We start from the raw sequence: 13,762 nt of genomic DNA on the forward strand, positions 1-13,762 counted from the left end.
ATAGGTCCTGGCCTATACCTTTCCATATCCTTTCCCCCTCCTCTATCGCGACGCCTTAGATACCTAAACAACAAATCAAGTTCAAATTCTGCGTAAGCTCAAAGGAAGGTTGTCAGGTGTCTGCTTGTATGTGGTTATAAGATTGGGGGAGGGGGTGGAAGCGAAAACGATTAAAAATACGTCTAGTAAGTACTTGAACGGTTTGGATGAAGGGAAATTTTGTCCGGAAAAGGGAAATTCTGAAGCTTGTAAAGGGAAAACGACTCTGAAGGAATTGGCATCACTGTCCCCAGTTGATGCAGAATGCACTTTCATATACTCATGTAACGAACTGCAGTCGTTTGATTCGCGTCTTGTTTTCTTCGAATTATATCAAAAGATAAATTATATAGGTCTATATCGGAGTTGGAAATGTTTGCAATTCCCTCTCAGGCCTTCCCAGCTGATGCAGTAATGCACTTTCATATACTCATGTAACGAACAGCAGTCGTTTGATTCGCGTTTTGTTTTCTTCGAATTATATCAAAAGATAAACTTTATTTCTAAATTACTTCCGAACAGTGTACAAACAATGGATAATCCACAATGAAGTTATCAGAATACAGAGCACAACCTTCCGACTATCTAAAAATAAGAAGCGCTAGTTCTATCCCCTTCGAAGTCATCGCTTCTTAACTCGTTAGCCACGTTATTAACAAGTATGACCTTGATGATATATGCAATCGAGCACGTGTTTTAGCTGCTGGTGGGCGTGCATTTCAGATCGTAATAGTCATTTGCAGCTCAGGAAGGGGAGGGATCTCAAAGAGTTTTTTCGTTTTATTTTGTTGCTTCGAACGAACGATTCCATCAAAAGAGAGTTGTATGTCAGTTGCAATAAGTTACGTGTGTGAACAGCAGTACAGAAGTGATGTCGGGGGACGTACCAAATTCCTTTGATTCATCTTTTCGCTCTTTTATACAGGATGCGATTCAAGAAGCTGTCGATAGGAGACTACAAGTGCTGGAAAGTGAAATGAGAAGGTTAACATTAGAAGTTCGAGAAATGAGGAACAATGTTAGCCAAATTGAGATAGCAGATGAAGTTAGAGTTCTTGATCAGGTAAAAGAAAGAAAACAAAGTACTGTCGTACGTCATGGATACAAATATATGTGCGTACAGGTCAAGTGTAGGCAGGCACGCCGCTCGAAACATTGGTAATACTGCTGTATCGCCGGACCATATATATCAAATTTTGTTACTCCCCCAAAATACTAGGTTGGGGCCCTGGCACATTTGATAGACCAGGCGCATCAACGGCGGTGGGTTTAAGCATAAAGAGGGATCGTGTAAAAACACTAAACAAATAAAATGCATATCTTGTGTGTTGCACAGCGTTGAGGGAGGTGTGAAATGCGATCCAAAAAAAGGTGTTAACTGTTGTATCGCCGGACCAATTTTAGGAAATTTACCGGTCAATTGGAGAATTTATTTAAGTTTGTGAGGAAGAATGAGTGATAGTGGGGTAAAGGGAATAGTAAAAGTTAAGAAAATTGTTGCGTTTTTTGGTTGTTTTTGATGTTATAAGCGGTACTGTATGTGGAGGTGAATGAACTATTTCGCAGAGAGGTACACCTGTTTTACTATATGGATCCATAGATTGTAAAAGGTTCAAGAAAAATCTGGGCAAGTCTTTAATTTGCCTATTTCATGCCGAGAACAGAACCCAACTAACCCCTGTGGAGCTTGTATTCCGTTCCTACTAATACTACTAGTTATATTATGGATCCGTGTAGTAAAAGTACACGCCTAATAACGTAATCTAACGTAATGTAATGTAATTGAACCAAATATAACCGAATGCAATACCTTTTGGTATTTTTTTCAATTTTCGAATTGGTCCGGCGATACAGCAATAATGCCCAAAAAAGTACCAAACCGTACTAAATTAGGTTTCGTTAGATGTTCCTATTGTTTTCTGTAGTTTCAAATCGTGACTGTTGTTTAGTTTCGGGATGTCAGATTCTTTGATCGACTTTTATGCGAAATTTTATTCACATTCGGTTAGGTTAGGTTAATAACTATTAATTCAGACAGTATTGCCAAGCGAAAGTTAGCAAGTGAAGGTGGGTTAGAGCCCTCAGGGCACTTTGTTTTCTGTCTTCGTTAGTGTTGGCCCCCCATTACTAAACAATTACCCAATTTTGTTTCTACACTTACGACAAACTGTTCGCCCGTTTAGTAGACCATGCGTTCCACACAATTTCAATAACTGACACTCCTTATTTTTGTACAATAGGTAAAAGTTAAACACGATATGTGACAATCTTGTCATTTACGCACCATTTCCACACTGCCTTTCCCATAAATGATAACAAGTGTATCTCTCCGCCAAATAGTCCCTTCCGCCTCCACATATAGTGTCGCTTACAACATAAAAAACAGCTAAAAATAAGTATTCAACTATTGTACTCACCTGTCACTCTTCTACACAAACCAAAATAAATTCTCCAATTCATCTGGTAAAGTTTCTAAAATTGGTCCGGCGATACAACAGTTAACCCGAAATATTTGTTGAAAAAATACAATTTTTCCACCAATTTTAATATTGTTATCCCAAGGATTTGCGTTGGGAAGTTAAAAGGGGTCACCAGATGTATGTTAAAAAATTAGTGCTGTCACTACTTGGTATAAACACAGCGTTCAAACATGTCAACAAACCTGTGCTAGATAGACGCAAAAGCACGAATGGTATATGAGTCAGGGCAGGGCGAAGTTGGTGGTCCTGCACAGTAGCAAGGGCGTAGGTCTAATGGGAGTAGGGACGTGGGCGACAGTCATTATGCGCTTAAATAAAGGTAGAGAAAACACGTGGGTTTGTATAGTACTTGTACAGGTTCCAGACTCGGTAGTAATGCTATTCTTGTGAAATACAGATTTTATACGCTGCATACAAGTATTCTCCTGTAGGGAAATAGGATTTAATACAGTCCTCTTTCATACACGCTTACTTATGTTGGCTTTTGTGCAACAGAGTAGGTGCAGTACTTTCATGGTGAAAAGCGTGAAATTTTTGTCATTTATGAGGAAATTCATTGTCATTATCTTAGAAAGTATTTATGAAGAATTCCTTGGGGCAGACACACTTTAAGAGCACTTTACTGTTTTAGGTGTAAATACCATGTCCAAAAACATGCCATAAAAATTACAATGTAAAAGGCAAACCAATCTGTGCTAGGCGGACACTAAGAAGCACGAATGCTATCTACCCGAAGCAGGGCAGGAGCGCAACAGGAGGACCCGAGTGGTAGTGAAGGGATGGTCCTTGCAAGTGGGCGCGTCATCGATGATGGGTGTGCACATAAATGACACTAAAGCACTAAGTTGCATGTCTTCTTTATTGACAACTTTGTGTTCTCTAAAATAGTACGTTTCACTGGCGACTTTTGCCAATGGCATCAACACAATGTCACATTTGAAAGTATAGCTGTTCCTCCATTTCTTTTTTTCATTGTCTTCCTACATTTGCTACAAGTCCTGCTCAATTTCAATTGTCCATGTTGCTCCATATAACGTAATAACTCTTTTCCATCACCCACATAAGTTGTTATAAAGCTCACAATAGAAACATTACATCCGTCACATGTAATTACCATCTTTGAATGCTGGGAATTAATTTCTTTATTACACCATAATGTCTGACATCAGCATGCCTCCACTCAAGATAGCACCAACGACACGCTGCTTCTGACGCTTGCAGATACCACGTTACACTTGTTTGGTAGCATAATTGCATGAAAATAACTAATTCACCTTTCCTTGCTTGTAAATTTTACGTATTATTTAGATTTCTGGACCTACTCTCCAGCACCTAATCCCATGATTTTACTATCGTAAATACTTATAATGATTTTACACTGGTAACATTACAATTGTAAATATAACATACATTTTCTATTTAATTCCGCCGCCTGCAGAAATGTGTTCCTTATAAACATATCGTTTCATGCAGTGTTGAATTTTACTTGTAAATTTTGCAAAATGTGTTTCTAAACATGTCCAGCACCGATTTTTAAAAATTACAGGAGAAATGTCTACTGTATGGGAATGTATAAGTGATCAAAATATATGGAGATCTTGGGATCTTAGACTGACATCTCTAATAGTGTACAAATCTGTAATCTGTAAGTTTTACGTCCCACGATTATGCCAGTTAGGCTAAAGGAGACGGTGATGATGAGAGATGAGTGGAATGGTGGAATGAAGAAAGTGGGAGGAAAGGGAGAACCCCGAGAAAACCCACGAGCACGGTGTTTGTCCACCACAAAGTCCACACGGCGCGAGCTGGGATCGAGCCAGGGACCCCAAGCACCGGAGATGAACGCTCTACCACTGAGCCACCGTGCCCCCCTAATAGTGTACAAAAACGTAAAGCAAAGTGTGTGTGTGTATATGTGTTTCATCACACATTACACCATAAGGAAACCATGATGAAGTAACGTGCTATGTGAAAGCATTGTTCCAGTAAGCGAATTCAGGGTGAGTCAGTGGGGCGCGGTAGTTCAGTGGTATAGCGTTCACCTCCGGTGCTTGAGGTCTCTGGTTCGATCCCAGCTCGCGCCGTGTGGACTTTGTGGTGGATAAACACCGTGCTCGTGGGTTTCCTCGGGGTTCTCCCGTTTCCTCCCACTTTCTTCATTTCACCCATCTCTCATCATCACCGTCTCCTTAACCTAATCGGCATAATCGTGAGACGTAAAACTTAGATTTCGTTTCATTTCAGGGTGAGTCATTAATTGCTGTTGTGCGATACTGGCTTCTTAAAATGTACATATACAAGAAGCACCTAAAGTGTTTTTTTCTCACATAGTTTTTTACGCTCCTGATCCCTTCGAACGCGTTATAGTGCGGTTCACAAGTTTCGCCCTGTTCTCACTCGGTTAGATACATTTCTTGTTTTTGGTAACCACTTGACGCAGTTTGGTTTGTGTTTTTTGGCTCTGTAATTTGTGTAGCATATCTCCGCACACAGTATAATACGCATAACGGTTAAGTCCTCCTAAAGTGAATCTCCACTCAAGGATCCACGTCTACTCGTAAGAAATTACAAAGTACTAGAAGTCTGCTTTCTGACGAAAAAGGTACGTTATATTGAATTCATCTATGCATCCGTAAACTATGTCTCCACCAAAAAGAAATTAGTAGAATGCCGTATAAAATTGGTAATTTTACTGTCAAAACGAATTAGGAAATCATTCCTGTTTATAATTTTAAGTGCTTACAATATTATTTGACAGCAGGTAATCTGTTTTTGACACGTTAGTTAGTTCTTGTAGTCATATAAGTTAAAGCACTGCGAAAACCATATTAAGATATTTGTGAACTACAAGAACAAACGAATTACTTCCTTTAGTGACCACATAGCACAGGTTGGTTATTTGTCTTTTGGATAAACGTTTTTTTTTCATATACTTTTCTTCAGTTGCTGCTTGCTATCTACCTACGATCCCCCCTCCCTCCAGCTTCGCGCTACTCTAACGAGGAATAAATATAGTTGTTGCTTTTATTGACCACTAAGCAAGTAGTTTGTGTTTTTCGCATGAATAATCGTGTTTGGCGTTTACTATCAAACTATGCAATTTTTTGGGCATGCTACACGAAAGTAAAAGTGTAGAATGTAAGTACTCAACTGTGCTTTTAGGTACATATTTTAAAGGTCAAAATCTTACCTTGTACCTTTAACTTCCATTCGTGTTTAAGTGATTATACTCACAATATTTTAATTCTTATAATCATCCTCAAGCGTAGATGTAATGCTAGTTGGAATCTATCCGTAGGCAATTATTTCAAGTAAGACAGGAACGGATTGATGCATGTTTTATTGCATCCATATTCTTTTATGCCACATAAGTTTGCACGTATATTATCAATGTGAACCAGTGGGATAGCTACCCGTCTTGCAGTGCGGGGGCAGGAGACACAGCATAAAGAGCCCGTTTAAGTTTTGAAGATTAACTTGATATTACGAAGTTAAAATCCACTTTTCAGGTTTCATATTAGTACTCACTTTTTCTCAGTATTGGTCTGTAACCTTCTAATATTTTAAGGTTAGCGCTTAAAAAGCCGTGTAATTTACCGCGAACACTGTGTAGGTATAGAGGCTGGAATAATGATCAAAAAGGATTTGACAATGTGCAGTAATTTTCATTTGAGAGTTGAGATGCAAAGAAGCAGGGATGGAGTTTTTTGTTCTTGGAGGGGCTGGGGGATGGAAATTTTCTTGTTCAAATATCACTTGTGTTTCCTTGTAGGTGATTATATGATTAGAAAATGCGTTTACGACGTCCAGTACTTTCATGTTCAGTCCGGAAATGTCTTTCTTGATTGGGTTTCAAACTAGCATTGCAACAAATGTACGTTATTCAACCACCATATCTCAAATCATGGGCGGCGATTAGGGGGGGCAAAGGGGGGCAGTTGACCCCCCCCCCCACTTTTCTGAAATGGCCTATTAATGTATATAGTTCCAACCAGGGAAATTTGTATATTAACATTGATATACAAATATTCAGATCATGTCTTGCCCCCCCACTTTTAACGTCCAATCGCCGCCACTGTCTCAAATGTTATTTTGGTTGCCTTGCTATTTTATCAAGTACCCATTAGTTATACTTTCTAATATATATATATTTTGCTGGTTGTCTATATTTAATCTGGTAGGCAAGGAACAAGCACCACAAATGAAGAAATAGATGGAAAACGTTTTTTAAAATAAAAATCTTGGTTACATTTCGTTCTCTGTTCGAAAAGCATCTTATCTTGAGCTTTAAAAATTTTAGTTTATACTGGTATTTTGGCTATGATGTTGGTTTTAAAACCTTATTCACAGAATTCCTATTTTCTTTACTGTTACAAATTCACACATTTTAAGTGACAGTTTCGCTCCATGAAATCTACAATTTGAGAACAGTTACTGCTAACACTATTAAACTGTTTACCAAAACGTTTTTGGCGTTGAGCCTTAGTCTGGTACCTCTATAAGACATTCATTGCATCTAGAAAATCCACTGCGTCCACCGATTTGCATTTTTTCTGAGCCATTGAATGATCGACTTACCTTGATTCTTAAATGTTTTCAAGATTTTCTCTTCCAAATGCGGTAATTGTATTTGTCGTGTTATAATGGGAAAACAAAGGTGGAACATACTGATTAAGATAGCCCAAAACAGCCCAAAACTTTCCGAACCAAAAAGCCGCGGGAGATGACTTTGCCTCCTCCCCCTCCCTCCAAAGAAAAGCCGTTTGTTCCGAGTCCTTGCATCTCTACCCGGGAATAAATTAAATTTTACTTTCTTGCCTGGTAACAATGAGAAAAAATCAAGCTTGACATCATCACAATGTTATAATAATAAATGCAATTCTTGTATATGAAATTCCGCCTCCAGATATATTAAAGAAATCTGACGGTACAGTTCTCACTGATACGGATAGCATCTTAAATAGATGGAAAGGTTTCTTTGACGATTTACTTAACACGCAACCAAAAATTAGTGTGCGTGGAGAAAAGGAGATACACACCGCAGAACCGTATATTCCAGAACCCAACCGAATAGAAGTAGTAACCGCTATAAAGAAATTAAAGAAACACAAATCTCCGGGTGTATATGAAATTCCGGTTGAGTTAATTTTAGCTGGAGGCGAAAAATTGTGGAACAAGATACACAAACTCATTCTCCTTATCTGGAACAACGAAGAATTGCCACAAGAATGGAAAGAATCAATCATTGTTCCAATTCACAGGAAAGGCAACAAAACTGACTGTAATAATTATCGAGGCATTTCTCTCCTGTCAACATCCTATAAAATCCATTCAAATATTCTATTAGCAAGATTGACCCCCTACGCAGATGAAATTATTGGAAATTATCAGTGCGGATTTAGACGAAATCGATCAACTATCGACCAAATATTTTCCATTTGCCAAATACTCGAAAAAAAAAAGTCGGAATACAATATCCCTGTACATCAACTATTTATTGAGTTTAGAAAGGCGTACGACTCGGTTAGGAGAGAAACATTATACAATGTTCTTACAGAACTTGGAATACCGAGAAAGCTAATTAGATTAATTAAGATATGTTTAAATGAATCCCAAAGTCCGGGTAGGAAAATGTTTGTCCACGAGGTTTCACGTCGAAAATGGCCTGAAACAAGGATATGCGTTGTCGCCATTATTATTTAACTTTGTTTTTGAATACGCTATAAGGAAAATCAAAGATAGCAACCAGGGCCTAGAGTTGAACGGTATTCACCAGGTTATGGCATATGCTGATGATGTAAATTTAATAGGGGATGATAGGAGAACAATACAAAGAAATGCAGAGATCTTATTAAAGGCTTGCAGGGACATGGGTTTAGAAGTACATGCAGAGAAAACTAAATACATGGAAGTGCGTCGGGACCGTAATACAGCAAATTATGGATGCGTTAAAATATTAAAGAATAGTTTTGATAAAATGGATAGTTTCAGATATCTAGGATCAATATTAACAGACGAAAATCATATTCTCGAAGAAATTAAATGTCGACTGAAAGCAGGGAATCCGTGTTACTATTCGGTTCAAAATCTCTTGTCGCGAATTCTGTCGAGGAATTTGAAGCTTAAAATGTACAAAACGATAATCATGCCTGTTGTTCTGTATGGTTGCGAAACATGGTCGCTTACTCTGAGGGAAGAACATAGACTGAAAGTATTTGAGAACAAGATCATGAGACGAATATTCGTACCCAAGAGGAACAGATATGGGGAATGGCGGAAACTTCATAACGAGGAACTACATAATTTATACGGTTTACCCAACATTGTTAGGGTCGTCAAGTCTAGGAGGCTCAGATGGGCAGGTCATGTAGCTAGAATGGAAGACAGTAGAAACGCTTTCAAAGTCTTGACTGGAAGACCAATCGGAAAACGACCATTAGGAAGACCTAGGCGCATATGGGAGGACAATATTAAGATGGATCTCGCAGAGATTGGAATACGAAGTAGAAACTGGATGCAGTTGGCTAAGGATAGAAGTCAATGGAGAGCTTTTATGAACGCGGCATTGAACCTCCGGATTCCATAAGCCATAGAGTTAGTTAATTCTTGTATAACAGCCTAGGAGGAAGTAGTGACTGACTAGATGGAATATCTACAGTCAGAACTTTCATATGCAGTCAGCATATACAGTCCGTGCTTATGCATTTTTGACATAATCGGTATATATATCTTATCTATCTCTGCGGGATCTTATGTTGAAATGAATCGCATGAAGGCTCTTTCAGCTAAACTAGTTGAACATAATTGGTTAGATGGCAGTAGGACAGATGGAGTTGTAAGACAGTTTAAAGAGTTTTGTTCGAATCCAAATTGTAAAATAATTGTGAGTTAGTATTCTAGAACTGGTCAGCATGTAGATGACTTTTAGGTAAATGATTTGGATACTTCAGAGTGCAGTGATTTAAGAGATGTTGCTAAAATCATCTTGATTTCTCTCAGAAAATTCAAATCTAGGAAGAGAATTTTCAATAAATGGGCAATATGTACCAATATTAATTAAAAGAACAAACTTTAGGACGCAGACTTGTATACAATACAGTAGCTTCTTCTGCTGATCTTGAGAAATTATTTATCAGGAAATGTATGATTCATTATGCACGAAATGCTCGTACTCGTTTTGCAGAAGAAGCTGAAGACATTAAAATAAAGATCATTTTTAACAAACTTGAAGCTAAGAATAAAATAGTAGAAGATACGATACGCGCAATATTGATGAGGAAATAAAGCGTTTGGAGAAGTGAAATGATTTATATAAAACTTGATTTTTTCTAAAGAAGTGTCGTTAATATAGAACAGCCAGTTTTGTTTACATATATGTAGTCTTTTTCGGTGAGTATCGTACTTTCACTTTTTCCTTTCGTATGTGACTAAACTTTCATCATGTGACAAGGAAGATGTTTTGCTTTGTGCAGGAATTTCTATTAGATAAGTGTTCTGTAATTTCATAACAAAATACATTGTACTTGTTTTTAAATTTTCATTTTTCTAACTGATTAGGGGGAAAATATATTATGTATCATCGTTGTCATGTTTTCTTGTTTTTACATGAGCGTGAAAAGTCTGGGTAACTGATCAGATCAGATATCAGGAAAAATTTCAGAAGATATTCTGGAATCCGGGAAAAGTTAGGGAATTATTTCTTGTAAATTTTGTCGCCACCGTGGGAATAGGTTCTGCAAAGTAAGTAACTGATACAGAATGAGGACATAAATAGAATCTTCAATCATTGCATGTAGTCAGTGGGAGATATATGCTGGTCGACTGCAGAGAACCTAATGTATCAATTGCCCCAAGTTCAATGTCCGCAAAAATGTCGATATACAAATACATATTAGCACGTTGTGGATAGTAACAAATTGAAGCAAGAAGATAAACTTGGGGAAATTTTGCCATTTTTATAAAGGGAAAATCCATTCTTTTTGGATTCAAAATTGGAACTTTTGTTCATGTGATAGATTCCCATATCCATAAAAATCTACCAAGGGAAGGATAGTGATAACTCGAGCTTTGTACTTGGACTAAAGTGGTAATTCCCCTACTGGATATTGTGACTAATCCTCTACAAGTTGAGGTATTCTTCGATTATTTTTTCACCTTGTGCGCATTGCTGACAGCTGAAAATCAAGCGATTCAAGTAACCAGTCTATTATTGGAACGAAGAACTCATATTTGTTCTTTGGTCCCCGCAAGTGAAATTAAAAAAAAAAAAAAAAAAAAAAAAAAAAAAAAAAAAAAAAAAAAAGTATGATTTCCGGCATGATGGTGATATTTACATGTGCAGGTGGAATGACAACCCCGTAATCACTTTGGCATCAAATTACTAAACCCACTTACCAATGAGGAGAGCAAAACGATACTTTTCGTGAGTCAAAGAAGAGAATTCATATCCCTGAATCTCACATAGCATGTAAGTACAACAAGAGGATGGATAGTATGGGTGCCATTGATGAGATGGTACCTCAGCTGCGTAGAAAAAAAAAAATCACAATCATATTCGCGGCCAGGTGAAACGCCAGTGTTCCCAGTTGAGAACATATCAATTAACATACATAGAAAATAAATCTTTTCACAAATCTCTTAATTACATACCCAATTGACTAATTTGATAAAATATTCTACTAGTTTTTAATTGAAAAGTAATTCGGCGGGTAAACAGTTAAAGTTTTTTTTTTTTTTTTTTTTAATCTCTGGTTTCTGACCTTGAGGTACTATCCCAGTATTTGATGACGTATTTTGAGGAAAACTTACGGAATCTTCACTCAGAGTATAATGATTTGAATCCTGAGTGTAATAGGAGTCTTGCTCTTTATTATATAGAATTATGAACCTCTTTGTTACTATATGAAATTTTCTACTTCTTTCTCTCTGGAAATCGAAATATAAGCTAGTGCCAATGATGCAAAATATGTCTCACGAAATGCGAATAGGGTTCACGGATTTTCTTTGTGCGACAAAGGAATTCTACAGAACATGACAGGACATTTCTGTACAATACTTCATCGGATATGATAAATAAGTGTGATGCAGAAGTTTTCAGGTCTTCGAGTTCATATATACAAATTGATGTAGAAGATCAAAATATGTTCGTTCTGTGAAAAACATAGAGACTTATTTTTGCTATATGTTCTGCCTCAAATAGTATGTTAAGTGGCAGTACGACTTTATACTTACGTACAAAATTGAATAAAACTCAGTTCTATCCAATAAAACCCACTGGACATTTTTTAACTGGGTTGTTCACAACCCTAGGCAGTATGGACGTAACGAACACCAAAAAATGCATCTTGCTCTATTAAGATCCTAATACGCTTTCGGTAAAAGTTGTTACCGAAACCGTATGAGATCGTAATTGGGTAAGTCTATTTTCTTTATTTAACAGCATGCGTCAATTACGTACCTCAGCATGTTAGTCAGAAAATATTTAGAAAACGATTTGAATTCAGTTTTTAAAAATTTCTTATAAAATTTCGTGTAATGTATACAGAAGGATGCTCATTAGGAAAAGATTATAACGATAAAGTAAAGGAAAAGAAAACAATTATAATTGTCGACATCTGAAGTAGGAGTGAAATAATAGGCAAATTATTGAGAAAAATTTGAAATACAAATGGTGTTTGCATTATATTCTAATTTACAAACCTGTGACATTTGTAATTACCATAGATTTTTGTTATGTACTAGATTTCTCGAGTAGATGAAGACTATTCTTCACTACAATAAAATCCCGATAACTTGCCTCTCGATATCTCAACATTCCATACAACTCTATGATCATTTTTTTTTAAACCACTGAATGATTTCTGTTGGTCAACCAGACCGTTATCTGTAAAATAATGTGGGGGTTATTAATAGCTATACCGTAATAACATCTCTGTACGGTGCAAACAGTGTAGGTACATTTTAAATATTATATTATTGCAATTACACAAGTCGACAAATTTTAACTTTTTATCTGCAACATGGAGGAAAAGTACTTTTTTAAAAATAATATTTGGGATGCTGATTCCAAATAACCACGAAAATTTTCGCACACGTCACTTTTTTTGGGAAAATATTCAAATCAAAATTATGGTAATTTAGGTAAAATTTTACGTTATTCATAAAAATATTGTCCCGTTGAACATTTACTGACGTGTTATTTTATGTTGTGGAAAAAAAAAACTATCCTAACAAATAAATGTAGAACGTATCCCTGCATGCATGGGCGGCTCGGAGGGGGGGGGGACAATTTCCCCCTCCCCCGGAAACTGAAATACTCTTATCCATGAGGGACTTTTCGGACGAAATTGCCTACTTTTAGGACTTTTTCCCACTGAAAATTTTTGCCCTCCCCTGAAAAAATACTGCGGGCGCTCATGGCTGCATGCTAGGGTGAAAGGAAAAGGTTCCCCACGTATCCCTCTCTGTCCTCCATAAAGCCAAACGAAGACCAAATCTTCTTTTTCCGAAATACATTCCTAAACATGTGAAAGTGCGAACACTGTCTGGTCTGAAGTCTGATGAAGACACAGTTATTGTGTTGAAACTGTTACGTGATACTGTTTTTTTACATATCATATAGCCTTGCTCAGTGTGTTATATATATATAAAGGAAACAACAGACATCTGGTACAGGAACTGTTGGAAGCGTACAGAAAACTAGGATGCAGGATGTCACTCAAGCTACATCTGTTACATTTGCACTTTGATTTTTTCCCATCGGACCTGGGATGTGTTAGTGACCAACATCTCCAACCGTTTACGAAAAATTATGATACTTTTAGCAGATAATGTGGAATTTTAGCAATGCATAACAATTCTACTATCGTAAAAAACAAAATGCTTTTGTTTCATGAAAATTGGTTAAGTATTTAAAAAGTTATACACAATTTTCAATAGGGAGTTAATTACCCTACCCCTACCTCGTAGTAGAAAAAATAAGTTATGCACGTTATAATTTAGAATGTTACACACTGCCGACAAAGCTGACGACTGTGTTAGCGGAACGACGTAAAAACCAAAATATGTTTCCTATTTCAGTTAATACTTGTCGTTAGAGTATAAAGAAATGAATAAAATAGAACCTTACACAAATCCCTGCGGTACTTCACACATTACTGATTTAATGTTAAATGAATGATTGTGGACGTATTCTTTGCTGCTTAGTACCTACGAGCACCGCGCCTTTTTTCTGGCTTCGTACA

The 13,762-nt window shown here is 37.0% G+C and overlaps 1 protein-coding gene across 1 annotated transcript in view; it reads left to right on the forward strand.

Annotated features, from left to right (window-relative positions):
• Nucleotides 1–391: 391 nt before the first annotated feature.
• LOC145680698 (stimulator of interferon genes protein 5-like) overlaps nt 392–13,762 on the forward strand; it is a 103,751-nt gene continuing 90,380 nt past the window's right edge. The window contains exon 1 of the mRNA XM_081751613.1: nt 392–1,102. Coding sequence (XP_081607739.1) covers nt 911–1,102 — 192 coding nt within the window. The 5' untranslated portion in view covers nt 392–910. The remainder of the gene's footprint in view (nt 1,103–13,762) is intronic.

The sequence above is a fragment of the Thermobia domestica genome, chromosome 3 (genome assembly GCF_964235325.1).
Source record: "Thermobia domestica chromosome 3, izTheDome1.hap1.1, whole genome shotgun sequence".
Lineage (NCBI taxonomy): Eukaryota > Metazoa > Arthropoda > Insecta > Zygentoma > Lepismatidae > Thermobia > Thermobia domestica.